Source organism: Globicephala melas, chromosome 14 (genome assembly GCF_963455315.2).
Source record: "Globicephala melas chromosome 14, mGloMel1.2, whole genome shotgun sequence".
Classification (NCBI taxonomy): domain Eukaryota; kingdom Metazoa; phylum Chordata; class Mammalia; order Artiodactyla; family Delphinidae; genus Globicephala; species Globicephala melas.
This window is the reverse complement of record NC_083327.1, coordinates 80,385,914-80,406,779: the sequence shown is the minus strand read 5'-3', so window position 1 is coordinate 80,406,779 and position 20,866 is coordinate 80,385,914. Positions and strand designations below refer to the sequence as shown.

The 20,866-nt window shown below is 46.4% G+C and overlaps 1 protein-coding gene across 3 annotated transcripts in view; it reads right to left on the bottom strand.

Moving 5' to 3' along the window:
* Positions 1–20,866, bottom strand: part of FNDC1 (fibronectin type III domain containing 1) — a 114,195-nt gene that overhangs the window by 52,652 nt on the left and 40,677 nt on the right. The window contains exons 2-4 of one of the 3 annotated variants that reach the window (XM_030853027.2): positions 18,055–18,249; positions 15,630–15,716; positions 15,136–15,204 (exon numbers count right to left, since the gene is read on the bottom strand). The exons of the other annotated variants lie outside the window; for them this stretch is intronic. Coding sequence (XP_030708887.2) covers positions 15,136–15,204; positions 15,630–15,716; positions 18,055–18,249 — 351 coding nt within the window. The remainder of the gene's footprint in view (positions 1–15,135; positions 15,205–15,629; positions 15,717–18,054; positions 18,250–20,866) is intronic. 3 annotated transcript variants of the gene reach the window in all.

Below are 20,866 nucleotides of genomic sequence, written 5' to 3'. Positions count from 1 at the left end.
TTTCTTGTCTTTATGGTGAATCACTAAGAACTAAATACCGCTCTCTGGTCTTGATCTTAATTTCTCTTACATGTCCAAGTCTTGCCCCTTCAGACAAACCCAGCTGCTATTCCCCATGTCTGTTGTTGCCTTCCTGCTAAATGAATCCATTTAGAGAACTCTTCTTACTAAACTGAAAATCTCAAGAACCGCTCTAGGGACTTCCCTGGTGGCTCAGTGGTTAAGACTCCGTGCTCCCAATGCAGGGGGCCCGGGTTTGACCCCTGGTCAGGGGACTATATTCCATAGGCATGCCGCAAGTGAGACTCAGCACAATCAAATTAAAAAAAAAAAAAAAAAAAGAATCTCTCTCATTGTTAACATTCTCAAGGCAAGGCATTCCAGTGGCCAATACTTAGTGTTCAACGTTTTGTTTTTACATCAATTTAGAGCTGATAAGCTTGGGAACAAGGGCTGTGGACCATGTGACAACTACACTGCCTGGTTCTGACAGTGGGCCACATTCTAGCCCTTTCTGGGGATCCAGTTACCTAATGAGTTTCCGTATATCAACCCCGCCATCAGTTCTGACTAATTTTATTAAACTGGCAAATTCCCACCTAAGCTAACATTTCAACACTAAAACAAAATACAAAAACAAATGTCATGAGTTACTGAGTTTCAATAGCACAGTAAACAGCCATTGGAGATGGTTATTCCGAAAACCCAGACACCTGGCTCCAATGTCTTGAATCGAACCAAAAGGAATATCCTTTTGAATATTAGCTGGCGCTATCTAGTCAGTCACTGGGCACCGCCATTCCTAAAGGCTACTGAGAGAATACCGTATAACGGTTCAACAAATATTTTCCCCAGTTCACAAAGTAGAGATTACTGAGATTTTTTTTGTTTTTAATCCAATAATGTAGTCAATGAACTAACTATACAAAACTTGGTCTTGCACCCTGGTGATGTGAGTGTAACCACTTTCGCTGGGGTTATACTACAATTTCAGTGTTATTCCAAGTTCAGGGGTGGGCTCTCCATTTCAAGGTCTAGCCTCTATAAAGATTAGGGACCTCCAAGCAACCACAGAAATGACAAATATGCTTATCGCTCTAATTCAAAAGAAAATAATTTGCCCAAAGCGTTCAGTACCAACAGTCCAAGTCATTAATGCCACGGCATTGATGAACCGAATGAGTTCCTGTATTAATCCTATGAGTTGATTACTCTTATGCGTTCCTAGTGGGAATCTCTTGTTACATACTCATAACAACGTGACATCCAGTGTTTCTAGAAAGGTACAGGCTGGCGAATCTTGTTAAGTGTTGTGGGTGACTGTGGACATGGATTTTCTCCATCAGCATGTGTCACTGCTGAACAGACTTTGTGTGGGGCGAGGGTAAGAATAGTTTTTTAAACATAAATAGGGAAAATATCTTGTAAAAACCATTTGTGGAAAGCAAAATCTGGAAAAGGAGGAGCATGTTTAGTCTCAATGAAGCTTTGGTTTGGTTTTTGAAGTTAGCACATTTTTGGAGGGCATTCCTCAGAACAAAATACACAACCGAGTTTAACTTTTCAGGGATGGAGTTTGTGTCATTTTCAGATTTATGCAAAGTTATGAAATAAACTTGACATGAGCCATAAGCAGGGGGCTAGAGGTCGAGAGAAGAAATTTTAAAGGAAGCAAAAAACCTTGCTTCATTCTCTTTACATCTTCTAAGTCATGTTTTACTCCGTGCGCCCCCAATACAAACTATCACCACCCACAAAACTGAAGCCCCTCTCACGAGTGATGCCACGGCCCCTCCGAGGTGAACCCCTCGCGGCTGGTGTTTGGTTCCAGAGTGCCCAGCTTTGGGCAGGGGTCAGGGCTATGTTTTTTAAAAAGTCTATAAGGTGAAAACGATCTCTGCCAACAACATACGATGCTTACTTTACTTTTAAGAAAAGCTCATACCTCCTCGAGGGAACCTCAGTGACGCGGGGCTGAGAAATGACTCCTGTTCAGGCTGCCACAGGCCATTGGCTCTGCTCGCTTTCCCAGTGGGACTGGCAGCTTCCCCCCAACCCACCTGGCTACCACAGCCTATCTCCCCAGCGGCAGCAGTAAACGTGGTGGGTGTCCACGCTGCTGTCACCGACTTGACCGGCCTCAGGGCTGCCCTCCGCAGCTCCTGTGCTAAAGCCCCGTGGGACACAACCACGCTCCCGTCCTTTGCGTTAGGCAGCACATCAGCGTGGGACTTCCGGGATGATCTCCAGCAAAATGGGCAAAGCTACCGAAAACACACGCATGGGTCTCGCAGGAGTCAGCTGAAAAATAAATTACTGACCAGAGATGGCATTCCCCGCTCTGCGGCTCTGCCCCTGTCCTGGGACCCTTCCAGCCTCCCATTTTACGGTGGAATCAGCATCCTTGGAGAGCGCACTTTTACGGGGGGACCTTGGGGAGTGTTGTAGGGCTGGGCTCCAGGACAAACAGCCCCTGACACTCAATAGCAAAATTCTGAACAAACAGTAATAAGGAAAAAGACCACTGGAATGCCCCCAAATGACAGGGTCCCTGAGAAGGAGAAAGGCGTGTTTCCAGGAACAAGGAGCTCGGTCCCAGACGGCACAGGTTTTTGCCTGAGGCCCTGACCCATGCCAGGCCCACTGAACGTCGGCCATGCCACCCCCTCGGACTGTGCAGGCTTTCCCCCAGGCTCCGGCCTGCTGTCTAACCCTCCACTCCAGGGTTCGAGGACGAGGCGAGGCCTGCCGAGCAAGCTCTGGGAACAGGGCTGAGGCTACAGTACAACCAGCCACACTGACTACCCGCTACACAACCTCCCAGTTTGTCACGAGCTCTTGCGTGGCTCACTTTAATTGTCCTTCCAACATTTCCCAGGTGAGTAGGATCGATGTCATAATCCCCACAAGAAAACTGAGGTTCGAGAGGTGAAGTAACAGACCCAAGGCCACACGGCTAAGTGCCAAGCAGCGACCTGAATTCAGCCACTGAGGCCAAGTTCCCTTCTTGTCCACCTACGCCCCCTCCATTCATGCTCTCCCCTTACCCACGAGCCATCCCACCAAACACCCAACCTCTTCTGCTAATGAATGTGGGACAAGGGTTCTGAGCTGGACAGGCCCCTTCTGAGTGAGAGCATAATGCCTTGCACAGTAGGCATTACACGTGCGTGTATGCGTTTTTTTTTGATGGATCAGACAGTAGACTCAGCAGGTAGCTAAGGAACCAGACAAGGCCCCTCCCCCAAGACTGTCCCAGACAACTGCCCCCAGACTGCGCAGAGGCCGCTGACTCTGGAAACCAGAGTGAGGTGACAATGTCATCCCTCAACACACAGCCCTCCATCCTTCAAATCTCTGAGTTTAGAAAAGCCAACCACAATTTTTTTCAAGTACTTTCAAATTTTCCTTCCTTTAAAATTCTGGTGATACATACTTTCAACAGCTTTTATAGATCTTTTATAGATCATCTGGGAGTCCTCTTTTAAGCTGATGCGCACATGAAGAAAAACTATTCATATGGTTCAAATTCACTTGCAAGGAGATTATCTGTTTTCTCTAAACCGTATGTGATAGCCTCACAGAAGCCTTCTGAAATTTTTCTAATAAATCCCTGTAAATCTTTTATCTTGAAAACAGGAAGTCACAATTGCCAAGAGTAGTCAAGTTCACATCCACTAGTGCCGAGTGTATTTTAAACTTGGCAGGACAGACTCCGTCCATCACTCTGGGTACCACATAACCAGGTAGATCCTGGAACCACAGAACGGGTCGATCACAGAAGACCTACAGTGATTACACACCGTACACTAGGCAGGTCAGCTGGGTGAAACAATTGCCATGTAGATTATGATAAGTATCCAAAAGCCAGGCACAATTAGGACGTCTCTCCCAGGACTTCCACGGTGGCGCAGTGGTTAAGAATCCGCCTGCCAATGCAGGGGACACAGGTTCTAGCCCTGGTCCGGGAAGATCCCACATCCTGCGGAGCAACTAAGCCCATGCACCACACCTACTGAGCCTGTGCTCTACAGCCCGTGAGCCGCAACTACTGAGTCCACACGCCACAACTTCTGAGGCCTGTGCACCTAGAGCCCATGCTCCGCAACAAGAGAAGCCACAGTAATGAGAAGCCCGCGCACCACAACGAAGAGTAGCCCCCGCTCACCACAACCAGAGAAAGGCCGCGCGCAGCAACGAAGACCCAACACAGCCATAAATAAATGTATGTATAAAAATAAATAAATAGAAGAATGTCTCTCCCGATTTGTATCGCCAGCTATGCAAACTGGCAAGAATTCTGAAATTGGAGGGAATTAAAATCTGTTTTATCACAAAGAAAAAAATCCAAAATTCAACATGACGCTTTGCCCGTTTACAATTCAAGGCTTCGTTAAACGTGTCATTTCTCAATTGGGCTTCCACAGGCTCAGAAGTAGGGGTCTGAATCTGAGTGTACCTCTCACTGCCTGTGTGATTTTGAGAATCCTCCCCGAACCTCAATTTCCCCCTCTGTAAACTAGTGTCCAGCACACTGGGTTTTGTAATCGAGTCCACGTAAAGCATTTCACATCGTACTGGCATCTATCAAGCACACAGTGCCTGTTGTGTTTGTGGTCGCGATAAAAATGAAATCGCCCATTTATCAGATTCAGTGGATGGGTGGGTGGCTCCTTCCGGAAAGTGAGCTGTGGGTGTATCACAAAGCCTTTCGTGATGCCTGACACACAGTGGGCACTAAAAAAATGGGTTCCAAAGAACCAGACGTGAGCAAAAGAGACGGACTTACTGCCAAAGCCTCTAAAATATGAGGCTGTCTCCATCCAGGTGACTTTTTTGCACCATAAATAGAAAGCACTGTTCATTGCCCTCATCAGCATCTCAGTTACCAATCACTCTGAGCAGATGCCTCCTCTTCGTTGGCATAAAAGTACACGGCCACCGCTGTCTGGGACCGCTTTCCCCAGCCTGGTCTCAGCTAGCAGGACATTCTCGTTTTCCAGGAGAATGTGAGGGATCACTCAGTCTAGAGCTTCGCAGAGTAAGTGGTCTGTCCCACTTACGGACCAACCTGACTCCCACTGTGCTGACCTCCAAGCTTTGAGAAGATGGCCCTTATCCTCATGCCGGGGTGCCCACTGGCCTTCCACTTGCCCAGCCTCTGCCCCAGGCAGCCTCCCCGGCCTCCCCAAGCAGCAGACCTCAAGGCCACCAGAGACACTGGTCGGAGGGTGGGCAGGATTCCGGCCGCGAGGCGCCGTCCTCAGGCTGCATTGTGCATCAGAACACCTGAGGGCTTGTGAAAACACCCCCCCCCCCCACGTCTATCTGTCTGGGTGAGATTCCAGAGCTTGTATGTGCTTTTGATGAATAAGCATGATTAGGAAGTGGAGAGGGGGCAGGAGAGGGGGAGGGAAGATGCGTTAGAGGGGGTGGCATGAGCTGTCTCAGCCGGAGGAGAGAGACACGTGCTTTGCTGCCCTCAATGTGAGTCTGGGTCCCCTGCCCCCCCCGACACGGGGGCGGGTCAGCAACACCTCACAGCCTCTGTCTGCCAAGGGCTCCTTCTTCCTGGCTGAATTCTGACATAATCCTCCTGCAACACCTCTGATGAGTCCCAAAGCTCTGCAGGACCTCAGTACATTGAACGACGTACCGACTTGTTGTCTATTCGGACAGGCCCAGCTGTTTAACAAGGAGAAAGGAAATCTCGTGGCTTCATTTTGGAATAGCGTCTGTCAGGGCATCACCAACCTTCCTAATCTATCGGATCCCTACGACGTAAGTCATTTGACAAGCACCCTCACAATAACCCAATAAACACCCCACTGACAGACAATAAAAGCGAGGCTCAGGAAGGTTAAGGGAGAATCTTGAAGCCGGGCAGCAAGAGGCACTAAGCTGGCATCGGAGCCCAGGTCTGTCGGAGTTGTTGCCCTGGCTCCCTGCACTGTTATTCCGAAACTCACGGCGGCTGCAGGGCTGGCGTCGCCAGCAGCACGCTGTGGCATAAGCGTGGCGCCCGTCCGGGACGAGGGCCCCCTTGGTGCTTCTCAGACACCTCTGGTGAAGGACGGGTCTGCAGAGGCAGGCATCACCACCTAAGACTTTCATGCCGTGGGTACCCCTGCTTCAGAAGATGCCAGCCAAGCTCCTTCCCAAGGGCCTGGCTGCTCTTCAGGGAAGTTGGGTCCATCTGTTCCGTCAGGATCCACTCATCACACTAGTCCCCTTACATTCATCCGTGTTTCCGTCTCTGAGGAGCGACCATCTGACGAAAAGCCAAGTACTTGGTCAGCTACCCCAGTGGCCTGGCTGCCTGACTCATTCCGGGAGGCACTGTGGACACCAAGGGGAGAATGCGTGTTGACAGGCACGCATCTCAGCGTCCTTCAGAGACACCAGAGCAGCACCCCTAAACCATCGTCTGGAGTCAGTCCATCGCTGCTGCTTTTTGAGGGGTTGGGAGAAGAGAGAAGGTCTTGAAAGAAAAAAAAAAAAAAACCAAAAAACCTTGATCTCCCCCGAGCTGATCAATGTCAATTACGAATCATGTTAAGGATTGGGGAAGCCTTTTATAAAGCATTTAAAACTAACTTTCAATACAGACAAACCCAAGTGCCCTCGGTTTAAGATTTCTGCCGCCCCCCGTCCAGGTTTCACAGAGACTCCTCTTTCCTGCTTCCTAGGACCACGCGGGGACAGCCAGGCTGTCCCCAGATGAGGAAGCCACAGGGAATCCTACTCAACATCGGGTATAGAAAGGGACGGTGCAGTTAGAGGCCAACCCCACAGGCCAGTGGGGTCCACAAAATCCAGCAGGACTGTCTCAGAAACAAAGCAAATGCTTCAGCCAACCCGGGACCGCTCCACTCCAACCATGTTGTTTTGTTCGGCTGTTTGTTTCACAAAAGTGCTGGCTCACTTTACCACTGAACAGAGCTCCTCAGATGCTTCACCAAGGTTTATGTAACAGCAGAGAAAATGAGCTCAACCCCCAGAAGCCTGGAGCGTGGCAATTCAGCCCCAATCTCGGTTTTATCCCAAAATTGCATTTGAATTTTATAGACTACTCTATAATATTTTGGTGTCTGTTTTAAAGTCAAAAATAACATTTTAAATAACCGGCCATCAAGAAACCACTAGCCGTCGGATCTGCGTCGTTTACCTCATGCCTTCCTGGACTCCTGGCAGTGCCACGTTCTCCCGAGTTCTGAGAACCCAGTTTGAGAAGCCCCAAGAATGACCAGTACGTCAGCAGCTTCAGGATGTCATCCAAAAATGCCAATCAGTGGCTGACTCTGACCCCAGTGGTGCTATGAATATCAGTGAAAATTACACCATCAATGTCACCGCACAGGACTGAGGCTGCAAAGGCCAGGTCGCCCCATGATGGCAGCCAGCAGGACATTAACGACACAGGCAAACCCTGCACAAGTTGGCGACGAAGCCGTGCTCTACGACCAGAACAAGAAATCAGCAGTCCTATAACTGTTTGCATGGACACATCCCTCAGTCTTACAGATCATAAGCCCTTTGAGGGGCGTCTCTCCCTACGTTAAACCAATAATTTTTCTCCACCACCACGAAGGCAGAGCTAAGGTCTCTGTGTCCTACTCAGGGCAGTGGCTCAACTACAAGCCTGGAACAGTGACACAGTTGCCGACGTGCTCAGCCACCTGCCTGGGCCCAGCTCACTCACTCCCCATCCCTGGCCCAGCCTCACCTGACTCAGGGTGGAAGGAAGGACGGGGACCTCCTGCAGGTGACCCGCTGCAAAGCTTCCTCCACGAGGGATGTGAAAACACATCATTAGAAGCATCTGCTGGGCCCATCTGGTGGTGCTTCAGTTCTCAGCCACACTTCCTGAGGACTCAAGAGGGCCACAGAAAGCAAAGGAGGCAATCATCCTCTCCTGAGCTCCTTAACGGCTGAAATGTGGACATCTAGCATTTCCTCACCTCACAGAGGACACAGAGCCTGCTGGTCAATGTAAGCTAAGAGGCAGGGGTGTTAAAAATTCTAAGAAAAATTATTCAAAGCTTTTTTCTGGTTTGGTTTGTTTTAGTCTAAAGCTCTTCTGCATTTGTTTCATTTGGGAGTAGGATACTCAGCAATGCAGTTGTTTCCTGGGTGTGAAAGACCTTTTTCCTATTCATTATTTCAATTTTTAGCACTCTCCAACATGCAAATGAAAGATCCCGTTACAATATATGAATAGGTTGACAACTGAGATAAGAAAGTGCTTTCCTTCAGGACTGACAGCTTCCTTTGCAGGGAGCCTGTATGAGAAGCTGCAACCCTCTTCAGTGATGTCACTGCCCCTCCCACCCTCTTTTTCACTCAGACGTCGAAAGAAAAGCCGGTGACAGATACGCAGTCAGAAAGTGGCATCTAGCCCCCAAGACGCTGGCCTTATCGGGCCGGTAGGTTTATTAACTACTGCAGGTTCCTCTAAGACTTGACGGCAAGGACGGCCGACATTCCATTCAAGGCCACACACGTGGGGACAGTGGGGACAGTTCATCTCCCCAGCTGTCCACAGCCCCTGCCCCACCCACTCGAAGCAGCCACTCACGAGCCTCTGAAATACGCGCCCGTCCATGGGGGGAAGGGCCTCGCTCACAGTCGCTCGTTTCCTAACAGTTCACTGAAGGGAAAATCTGTGCACAGATATTGACACTCATCAGTGTAGACATGGAGATGAAACACCGCAAAATGTGGGTTTCAGCCCTGCTGTCCTGGAAGGCTGCTCACCACTGCTGCCTCTTCCGGGCAGCTGGCCGGCGCTGAGTCCTTCCCATGGCATTCTTGTTTGGGCTGAGACTCCCGAGTTCCCACCCAAGAACGTCTGGCTAAATGACGTTCAACAGCTCTGCACACAAGCCTCTACTGCCTACTTTTTATGATTAAAGAACAACCTCTAAGGTTGGTGAAGTCTAACCATTCTGATGTGAGAGGCGGCTTTGAAACAGGCCCTCACATAGAGGCCTGAGCCCCAGGATGAACGTGGAGAGAGGTAACCCCGCAGCAGGTGGATCTGACTGTGTCTTCACAGAGCAGCCAGCCCTGAGGAACTCCAATCTCCAAATGCATTCAACGCCATCCTTCCCCCAGGCCCCGCCAAGAAACGGGGGGGGGGGGGGGGGGGGGGCAAAGAACTAGGATCTCTGACTAATGACAGCACCGCAAAGTGACGGCAAAGTGGCCTGCCCGGGGCCAGCCCCAGAGCCAGCAGCTAAACGGGACGGGGGTGCCCGACCTCCTGACACACTGCACGTCCTCCAGAGCACAGGTGTGGAGAAGACGCAGCCTCCAAATTCACTTCACTCGACAAACGTGTCTTGAGCACATACTGTGCGCTTGGCCCAGGCTCTGGAGATACAAAGATGAGTAAATCATTTTGCCCTGCCCCAGAAGAGCTCACCACCCAGACCAGGAACCACAAACCAGGTCTGCCCTGTGCATTGCACACTTAAAAAAACACTAATAATTGCATGAGAGAGCTACTGAAAATATAATGTCACAGACAGTATTAATTCCCTGTGGGCCAAAGAATTGTTAAATTGAAACCAGTGCGTGCAAAGAGGACAGTCTTTGATTCATAATTAAAAAGTTTGAACTGGGCTACACTTAAAGCTCAAGTCCAACGCTCCGCAGCCCCGGGATCTGGCTCCAGGATTATCTGACGACTGCCCAGGGCGGCAGTGCTGTCTGTGGTTCGCCAATTGCTGCACCACCCAGGCTACTCTCTCCCAGAGTCATACACACACACATCAGTTTAAGTGAGTTACCACGACCGTCTCCTTGGCTCACTTGGCAGAACGCCTGCCGTTTGCAGCCAGAGAAGGGGAGGGCGCCACTTCCAGCGTATCACTGGAGACAGTTCTTTATCCTGGGCACCCTTGTGCATTCAGTCACCACCCCAACACCCAGAAACTATAATTCAGTGTTTCTTCCTTGGCTAATACGCTTCCTGGATTTGCTGACCTAAGACACTCCAAGTAGGGTGGAGACTAAGGGAAACAGCCATTTCTCAGGAATGCTTCCCAACTGCTTGCAGAGCTTAGGATCACTCATTCAAAGTGCCTTAGTGTCATTAATTCATGACATTTCAAAGCTGAAAGGAACCCTAGAACCTTAGAAGGAAGCTTAGAACCTGAGAAGCTTCTTAGAACAGAGCCTGGAGCCTTCCTGGGGAGCCCCATCATTGTATGTCTGAGGGGCTCAGAAGGTCAGCTCTCACTGTTGGCTGAGCCTGAGTCTGGGCTGCAACAGTGCAGTGGAGACGATTACGGTTTGATGGGTTAATTATGCTCTAAGTTAAGAGATTAGGGAAGGAGCCCATCTCAAGACAATGGGTTAGAATTTTCAAATTCCACATCAGTCACATCTATATAAACAAACTAGCAAGAAAATGCACCTGGAGATGGGTGCTCATTTTGATGAACTACTGATAGAAAAGACCAAAACGCATGCTCGGGGCATGCCCTCCTGATATGTCCACAGACATTTCCTATGAAAGGAGTGCCAGGGAAGAAAGGGAAGAGGCCAAGCTTTGGTTTTCGGGGTTTCATAGTTTCACTGTTTCAGCGTCAAATAATTTGACACCTGTTCCAATCAGCTTTTGAGCCAGCTCCTATGGGGGAGGGGAGGCTCCAAAGTTGAATCCGACCCCAGAACAGCCCTCGGGTCTAACCACGCTTGCAAAGAAGCTTTCCGTGTCTCAAGTCAGCCTGAAAGAGAACAGCAAACTTTCCTCAGAGCCAGGAGGAGGGAAGGGAGCCGTGAAGGCTTAGAAGTCAAGAGGGGGAAGACAAGAGATGTCACCCTGATGACCTTTACTTCCCAGGGAGGCAGGAAACAAGGTTACTTGCTAGAAGTGATAGGAAGGCAGGTGGGGTAAGGAGCCTGAAGAAAGTGGCCAAATTTTGGACTAGCCACTGTGAGAGAAAGAAAGGAAACTGAGTAAGGACAAATCATTGCCGAGCAGAGCCGAGGGCCCAGATGAAGTTAGAAAACCAGCTATAAGAAGCTGTCACAATGCATACCAGCTTAGCTCTTTATTTCTCCCACAAGGCTCAGCAGTTAGCACGCAGGAGGGAAAACCAGAGAGCTGGGGGGAGGGGGTGTCTGGCATATGGCCATGCTGACACGAGTGCGGCTGAAATGCTGGGGACCCAGATAAACTAAGCAAGAAAGGAGCCAGGAGACGGCTTCTGGACTCTGGAAAGGGGAAGGGTCTACAGACCCAAAGCCTGATTGGATCTGAAACAAGCTTCTGACATGAGGGCACTGAAGAAGTGAGATGATGGGGAATTTCATGACTCTAGATTGTGGAGGGGAGCAACTTCATCTTCAGTGACAGGAGTGAGACTATCAAAGGGACCATTGTCACGGAGGTGGATGCAGTCCAGGACATAGGTGTGGCAAGGCGCACGATAAGCTAAGTGCCCTCAAGCTATCTGGATTCAGGGAGCAACCTGGGGATCGGGGGTGACTGTGATGAGGAAAGTAATGGCTGGACCACAGGTATCATGCCAGTGTTGGTTGGAAATGGCCTAAGAGAATTGTGAACTCTGTGCTGAACTTGACTCTGAGCTATAATTTAACTGTAAAAAAAAAAAAAAAAGGTAAGCTTCATGAACTAAGTATAATGTAAAGAAAATATGAGGCATCAATATGACTTCTATTTTATGTCTAGTTTGGGCACCATAGCTTAAGGAAAGCACAAAGGACTAGGTTGTTAGAAAACCATAACGTTATTAAAAATACATGTGATCCTACTGAGAGCTAAAATTTCCCAGCTGAAGAGCTAGTGAGAGCAGATGAATTGTCCTCTGAGGCCCCGGGCTGGCTGGAAGCAGAGGTGGACCGTGGTCCTCATCCTGGACCGTGGTCCTCATTCTGACTCCCAGTGCCTGGTTCTGCACAGAGCAGATTACCCAGATCCCGTCACAGGAAAAAAGCTAAAACAACTTCAGAAAAGTCTGCAGGAAAACTAAATAATAGGATTCCAATAAGTGAAGGGACTTGCAGCATCTCTTCCCTGGGACAAAGCAAAGGCAGGTGGGTTTACAACTCAACAGGAGAGATTTCACATTTACATACTAAGAACACTTTCTAACAAAAAGATATGCGATGAGCTACCCGAAGAGGAAGTCTAAACTTCTGCCCTAGAGTTGCAGTTTTGCTTGGTCCTATCATTTTCTGAGTCCTGAGAGTGTCCACATTTGCTTGAGTGACCATCTGAGAACCACTCAGGTCCAGCCCACCTCCAGGACTCCCTGCACGCTTTTCCTCCCCTCTTGTGGCTTCTCAGACAGTCCTCATAGGCTCTCAGCCATCTTACTGGCACCCCCCAGGCTCCGCCACCCTGCTTGTCCTATTTCACAGCGCTGCTGGTTTTTCAAAGAATTTATGATTATGCTACGGGCTAAATTTTGTGTCTCCCCACCCCCCAAATTTTTATGTTTAAGACCTAAACCCTAGTTACCTCAGAATGTGACTGTGTTTGGAGACTGGGCCTATTAAGAAGTGATCAAGTTAAAATGAGGTTATTACTCAGGTGGCCCTGATCCCATCTGATGGGTGTCCTTAGAAGGAGCAAAAATTTGGACAAAGATACCCAGGATGCATGCCCACAGAGGGAAGATAAGCCAAAGAGAGACAAATCCGCTGACATGTGAGGAGAAATCAAATCTGCTGACACCTTGATCTTGGACTTCCAGACTCTAGAACTGTGAGAAGATAAATATCTATTGTTTAAGGTAACCAGTCAGCGATATTTTGTTATGGCATCCCTACCAAACTCATACAGGTTGTATGCGTTACTTTTTGCTTATAGGTTTACTGTCTTTCTTTCCCACTAGAACGCAGTCTTCGTTAAGGCCATTAAGGCCCTTGTCTATCTTATTCACTGTGGCGTCCTTTGCACCCAGAACTCTGCCTGGAAAGCCGCAGGCCCTGAACGAATGAATTAAATAATTAAAGTCCTGTTTTTAAGTAAAGACCATGAGGTGAAGATAGATTCCAGCCAGCAAAGGAGGCCTTCTGAAATCTGAACTGAAACCACTGTTTCCAGCAGAATAAAAGAACGGATTTTCCTCTGGTTTCAAATAAACACCGGAAGAACGTGACGTATTACTGATCAAAGCACTAGAGCCAACCCCTGGGGCCTCACACCAGGTGCAGATGCTAATGTCTGCGTTTCTAGGACAAATCCCTTCCTTTGCATGAAGATACCTGGAATGCAGAATAGTACTTCTTTTGTTTAACAGGATTATCATATATTAACAATTTCCTCAGAAAAATAGCATAGCATATTTCCTAGGCCATATTAAAAAAGGTACAGATGCATGTTGATCCCTTATTGATAATTTCCCATAAATTATTTTTTTTTTCATTAACAATGAAATGTAATTCTTTTCTGGAGCACTGTAACCAAGTCTATGCATTCTGTATATGCATTTTTTTTAAGTTCTGCTTTGTATCATATACTGCAAAAGGTTTTGGCTAGCAATTTCTTCCAGCATCTTTATTAACATAATGTATGGCAAATACAGTGTTATGTATTATAGCAGAGCGTTCTTTGGCAACTAGGGCCTACAGAGGCTCCTGCAGAGACAGGTTAAAGGATCTCACAGTCCATAAAACCAAGAGTGAGCTGGGGCATGATTGTCTGTGGTTCCCAGTTCCCAGGGTTTCTGTCACATGTGCTTACTCAGAAAGGACACACACACCCACTCTCACACACACACCTGTTTCTATTAAAGAAGGCATAAGAAATTAACTACTTAAGAAAAAGTAAGGAAATTACTTGTTCTAAAACTGCCATTCAGAAAACTCTATCAGGAAGATGATAAAAATAAAATGGTTATTTAAAATACAAAGTATAAAATTCAAATACAAGGCACAGTACATCTGTCAGTAAAAGGTTTATGTGTGCCTGTGAATGTTTACACGTGTATCTTTAGGGGAAGACAACCTCTGAAATAAACATCCTTTCCTATTTTGCACATTTTCTAGGTGTACTACTACCTTCTTGACTCTTGTACTGTCAATGTCTTCCAAGGTTTGATCCTTGGCTTCTACTCTTGTCTCCCCTAATTCTCACCCACTCATCACTCTCCCTGCTTTAGTTCTCCCTCTACAGCTTGACTCCTAAACCCATACCTACCTCTTGCTTCTCTCTTCCAATTTTCAGGCCCTCATCTCCAATCACCTATAAGACATCGCCACTACATCCCCTCACATCCAACGTATTTAAACAAGAACATATCACCTTTCCTAGAAATCCAGTTTCCTTTTCTGGTTGCTTTGTTCTTCCACTCTCCTTTTGTCTAAAGCGGACTTTGAAAACTGCCTACACCCATCAAATCTGACCTGAGAAGCAGATTAGGGTCATTGGTTTCCACATACTCACCTTCCTCTCAACAACAATACCAGATCGATGTATTTAAAAACACTGTTCCTTGCCACACTGCCTTTGGGATATCACCCAACCACACTCTGAAATAACTGCTTTCATTTTGCATTATTGTTTAACCATGAATCAAATATATTCATGAAGCACACAGGAAATGTCAACACGTCTCCCAACAAGTAAAACAATATGGCCAGACAACATCAACATCCAAATGATAAAACACACATATATACAAATATGGAGCTGAGATGGAAGGCAGGTTATCTAACATATCACAAGATAGCCCATGGATAAGAAAAGAGAGAAAGCCTTGATGTAGCAATGTCAGCCAATCAAGGCCACTGTTTGGTGGGCCCCATTCATTTCTGCATCCACAGGTAGAAGAGGTGCAAATATCCTCATCGGGCCAGGACTGCCATCTCAACCACCATATTTGCCTGTTAACAGCACAACAGCATCCCCAGATGTAGACGAAGACATGCCCCCACACCAGAACATGAAAGAGCAGTGAGGAGTGCAGACTGCAGACTGGCTGCAGTCTGGTCCATCCGGTGCAGAGCAGATCGACCAAAACCGTGCGGCATGTGTGTTAGTTTAGCGATGGGGACCGGATGAAGGTTTGTGAGCACATGTGTGTGTGACAGAAGCACGGCCCTCTTTTGAGATGGTGCTTCGGTGAAGACATGAACCGAATGAGCAAATAGTACCTGTGACGGTTTCATTAAATGGTCCTGGACCCTTAATGGGAAAACCATCAATCTTGATCCATTCACCTCCTAAATTAGGAAAATGTAACTTGATCGTTAGAAAGGAGGACTGTTGTATTGCCCACATTTCAGTGCATCCCTAAACGCATATTTCAATGGTCTCTTCAACAATCTTCCAAAGGATCTGCTCAGGCCATACGAGTGACTAGGCCCCTAACCTGTATGGACAACACACATTTTTGGTCTTTTATACATAGTTTACTCTAATGAGTACTCCGAAATTTAAGACAATACGCTAATAACCTACATCAAAATTATTTTAAAAGAAGGGATAAATCTCTCCTAGTTTTCAATCTTTCAGCTTGCCATACAAGTCTAAAAATTTCTTGTTTGGGAACTCTTTAATGATTCTAGATTTGTATTGACCTGATGAAGCAAAGAATCTCCCAATCTAAGTCACAAAAATACAGCCTCCAATTCTAGATAAGACTTACCAGGCAGGCTTTCAGCTCTGTAAACTGGACGGCTCACTCCACTGTTGTTTTCTGCAGTAACCAGCACAAAGTACACTACCCCCGGCTCTGAAACATATGGTTTATATCAAGCCACCGTTTCAAATCTCCAAGAATGACAATTTAAGTCACCGTCTTCCTTATACCAGTTATAACCAAATATAAAAATCTGAATTAAGTGACCAGTCTAACTATAGCTTTCTCTCTTCTCTTTAATCAAAATCACTGACATTCATCCCAGGCAACTGAAGCACATCTGACCAAAAGAACACAAAATTTATTTAATACAAAGTACATGACATGTGTAATAAACCTGGATGCATGAACAGTCAACAAGAAAAGTTTTGCGTTTTTTTAATGTGAAATCAACGTAGGAAACAGGCATGCACTGTCCACTAGATAACTGGTTTAACCCACAGTGTTAGTAACTACGAAGAATATTTCCCAATGGAAACTCCAAATGGCAACCTCCAAAAAATAGTGAGAAAATTTCAGTGTAACTCATAAAATTTAGTGCATGGGAAATCTTCATGGGAAATCTTTATTTATGCAATAAATAAAGCTGCATGGAATGTTCCTCTTTTCATAATAAAATATTTCCCTTACTATGTGTACATGCTGTCTTTGACTATTTCAACAAAAATCTAGAAAAACGTTTCCTGGGATCTTGGATATGCTAAGCGTGAAATAATTGGGCTTCATTTTTTGACATGCATCTACAGGTCAAGGACACATAGCGAAGGTCTCTTTGGCTGAGACCCTGAAGTTGCTGGGATGCAAAAGGAAAACTAGACACCGTGTTACAAATTGAGGGTACCCTGAACTTGCGGCTTCGAAAAGCAAAACTCTAGTAGTGCTGGTTTTCCTCCAAATGAATTATTATCTTATGAAAGGTAAGTGAAGGTGCCGATTCCTTGAAGAGATGAAAGCTTGTGGGCACTTGAGGGCATGCAGGGTTGGAGAGGTAAGAGCTCCGTCAAAGGCAATAACGTTAATTGCATTGCTCAAAGTGAGGAGTGTTCCTTTCACAAAACTTCAGTTCTCAAGCCAGAGGCCCAGGGGCAGCTACACATCTGGGACCCCTGCTATGCTCAAGACTGGTCCGCCTTCTGTCTGACCACGGCAGGGCCCGGTGGCATTGAGGGCTTGGCACGACCTGCCGGACTAACTGGGAAATGCTCTAGGTTCAGACAAAAAGCAAAACCAGGTTTCGCCAGGCACTTTCTCTCTTCGCTCTGAGCTTATTCGTATTTCAAAGAAATGTCATCAGCGTGTCTCTGATTCTGTTCGGTTAACTCATCAGAAAGATGCTGGGGAGACACTCTCAGTCTGCAGTGAGTTCTAGGGCTTTCTTTCTGCATGTTTTTCTTCTCTGCAGCAACCCTAACAAGGGTTGAGCAAGCACATGTGACGCTGCTCGTGCCTTTGGTGGGATAGAAACTCCATTTAACCTCACAGTAGGACCCTGTGGGGCCCTAGTGACGTGGAGGAGATTCAGATCCGGTGAAACGTACGTTTCGCTGGAACCGTGAAGACGGGAATCTGTCCCTCTTTGTCTCTCCTCCGTGCACTTTCTGCTCTGCTACCCAGAAAGTTTAATATCACAGTGCAGGAGGTAGAGAAGGAGTAAGTGTACTGGATGGTGACCAGGAAACTAAGAAGCCACGAGCTGGTTTTGATCCACTGAAGGAAGGCAGCAGAATGCTAACGTGGCCGGAGGGGAACCTGGTTGTCACAGGTGCTGAATTCTGTTACTTCCTATGATCCATCTTAAGGTTGGACCATGAGATGACTGTAGAATAAACAGGGTTTCAGGCCAGTGGGACCAAAAAAGCAGAAGATAGAGGATCCACTGGAGGCAGCTCAAAGCCTAAGTTCAAAACCACCTACACCTGCCCTTATAAAAGAATATGTTTAGGCAAAATGCTAAATACCCCAAACTTCCAGAATCAAATCTAATGGTGAGAAATGTTATATCTTTGAACCACATGTGGCAAAGCATGACACATCACACACCCCTACAGGGACATATTACTTGAGTAATCCCTAATTATAACATGGTTTATAAGTTAGAAGTCTCAAGATCAGGCTACAGACTTGTCCAGTTGTCAAGCTCCTATAAGATAAAAAAGGGTCGATGTATTTTCCAAAAGCACATCCAGAAACTAAAAATTGTTCCCGACATCAATGTGGAGAGAGATCCAGGAGTACTGGACTTCAAATGCAGGTTGGGGAAGCCCATGGGCAAGATGAAGGCTGTTGCTTAACAGCCACTTGACCTTGGCTGTCCATCCCCGAGGAACCACTGGGTACCATTTTTGTCCCACAAATAGTCACCCTGAGAATGGAAGGAGAATGTAGGTGTACAGTTAGTTCTGACCAGTAACAAGACCAGAGTGTCACTTACCCACATCCTCAATAAGGAAGGAGTGTGTCTCCGCATTCACCTTGATGTATTTAAGACTTTTCAGTGACTTCCCATAGGCAATGTTGTAATGCTCCACGGGTCTACTGGTAGCATCTTTGGGTGGGTCCCACGTGACTTTCAGGCCCATTTTAGTGGACAGCAGTTTCACATGCTTTGGCTTCAGTGGATGGTCAGCTATGCAAACAGCGCAACTATCAACTCACGGGAAGGGCAGATTGGGAAAACGAATTTTTTCCAATGTTCTCTGACATGGTTAGCGAAAGAGGAAATGACTCTCGATCTGTCTGATCCTGAAGACTTTAAGTACCATCACATTTGGACATCATTACAGTGCGACAGCAAAGCAGACATACCAAACCTACAAGCTTTTATGTACTTCAGGGAACTGTGGGTGGTAAATTTAAACCCAAAGTAAAACAAATCAAAATAAACTCTAGGCGTTCCCCAGCCTGATCATGTTGCCTTGCTAGTGCAAGATTAATGAAATAGTAATTTGACATATTCTCCAGAAGCTTTCATGTATTAAATAAATTCTTAGGATTTTACATGGTACAGCTGGACAATCTTTCGAACAACTCTGAGAAGAATAACATAAAACTCCCATGATCAGGAAGAATTTCCATTGTATCCAAAGTGAGATAACAGAATCATTCATTTCCACAAAGAAAACAAACCAAGATCAACACCTTGAAAGAGAGGTAACCCGCTGGTTTTACCTGCATGTAGCTAATTTAAATGTTTCCATATCTTGTCCCAGAAGAGGAAGGACAAATTATGAAGAAGCACATTTTTATCTCCAGTTATGAAGTTCCAAAAGAGTGTTCTTGATTTTCAAAAATAACCAAAATGAAACATAATATTTTGTCAAACAAAATATCTCAGCTCATAATGTAACCGATATTGCAATGCAACATAACATAAACAGATGCTAATATTCACGCAACAGTCAATTCTGGGGCAAATCTGGATCTGAAACTGATTATTCAATGATGCAAGGCATTCTCGGGGTGGGGGGGAAGTAATCTTAAAAACACAGAAACATTTAAACTTAGTAACATTAAGAAAAATGAATTTAGACTCTCATAGAAGAAGAAAGGGAAAAAGGAGTGTTTCGTGATAACATATAGATTGGTTAGTATATGACTGTAACACCAATGAAGATTCTGAACAAAATAAGTATGGCTGATTCTAACATATATCACTTATTCTTCCCCAAATTACCCTGCTGCCTCAGGAGTAAAAATGATAAAAGGAGAGAACTCCTGGGACCCCCACTAAAGAAGTCCAAGGAATGAAAAAATAGAGTATGAATATAATAATTTTCGAGGCACTAGAGGAAGAATGTCCACTTTGGAGACAAAAACACAGTGTCAGAAGCTGAGCACGGACCAGACCCCAGAAAGCATTCCTTCCGCAGTGTCAGAGGTGAGGGTCCTATAAACCCGAGATGGGAGAAAGCACAGACCAGAAGCTTAACACCATCAGGGAAATTCTGAGTTGAGGAGACAATAGAGACAGCACGCTAGTGAGTTTCTGGATATTTCAAATTAGCAATCATGGCGACTCTGCCGTAATTTTCACTGACCCTTCCTCGCCTACGAGAAACTTTTCAGGATTTACTTTGTCTGAGGACCGGGGCTCCCTTTCCTCAGTTTCCTTTATTTCTCCCAAGGCTTCACTACAAAAACCTCCCCTCCTTCTCTGCCACGTGTTTGACCTTTTCTAGTTGCAATCCCCATTTCCCACACAGCAGAAATCATTCCCAGGAATCCAATATTTCACCCTGACCAAAATCTCGGTGGAAACAAAGCAAGGACTCCAGCACCATGAAAGGATGTTCATGGTTAGGTGATTCTCCTAAGGAAGAAAACAAATGAATGAATAAGTGAATAATGCTTTTCTTTACAGTTCGATTCCAAACCTCCCTTCAGACAGATGGTCTGAAATGTGAGACTGCGAAGCCCTAACACCATCACATTTTCCTCTGGGTGCGAGTGATTCAATCAGTACACGACGGCCTGGGTCTGAAGATGATTTATGTTCATTACTGACATCTGAAAAGAGGAACAATCTATAAATATGTTCACTGTTCATTCCTGCTCTGCCTTACATCTGTCCTTGGACACAGCATGGAATAATTTCTAAGTCACATGAGGATTGCAGTCAAATGGTTGCATCAGCCCAGCACAGGGGAACATTCAAAACCTCAAGGAGCTCCAATAAGATGAGGAAAGTGAAGAAGAACAAGAGGCAGATCCCCCTGGGTCGCCAAAACCCAATGCACATCACTGCATTCCGCTTACCCCATCAGTTTCCAAGTGGGTCCATGCGTGAGTTTGTTTGTTCTCCTCTTGCCAATGATCAAGTACCATCAGTGTGTCTCAACTCGATAACTGCCTGTATCAGCACTGTGCACTAAGAAAAAGGCCATATGGTGCAAAACAACTCTGAAGTATAAAAATGGGAGAGGGAAATGGACAGGAAAAGAGGGCTTATTGAGTGCCTACCACCTGCCACCCTCTGCCCTGAAACTTACACTGCAATAGGTGCTCTTAACACACACAACCTGAGAGGTGTTATTTACTCCCTCCATGTGGCAGATGAAGAAAGCAAGGCCTGGAACAGAGAGGTTAGGAGAACTGCCCAGAGTCACACAGCTGTGTGGAACAGGGGTGGAACCGAATGCAAATCCTGCTGTGTCCACAGCTCACAGACCCTCAGACTCTGTTCCTGCTCATAAATGACCAATGACCACACTCATGGAAAATTAATTTAGGAAGCCACTAGTATC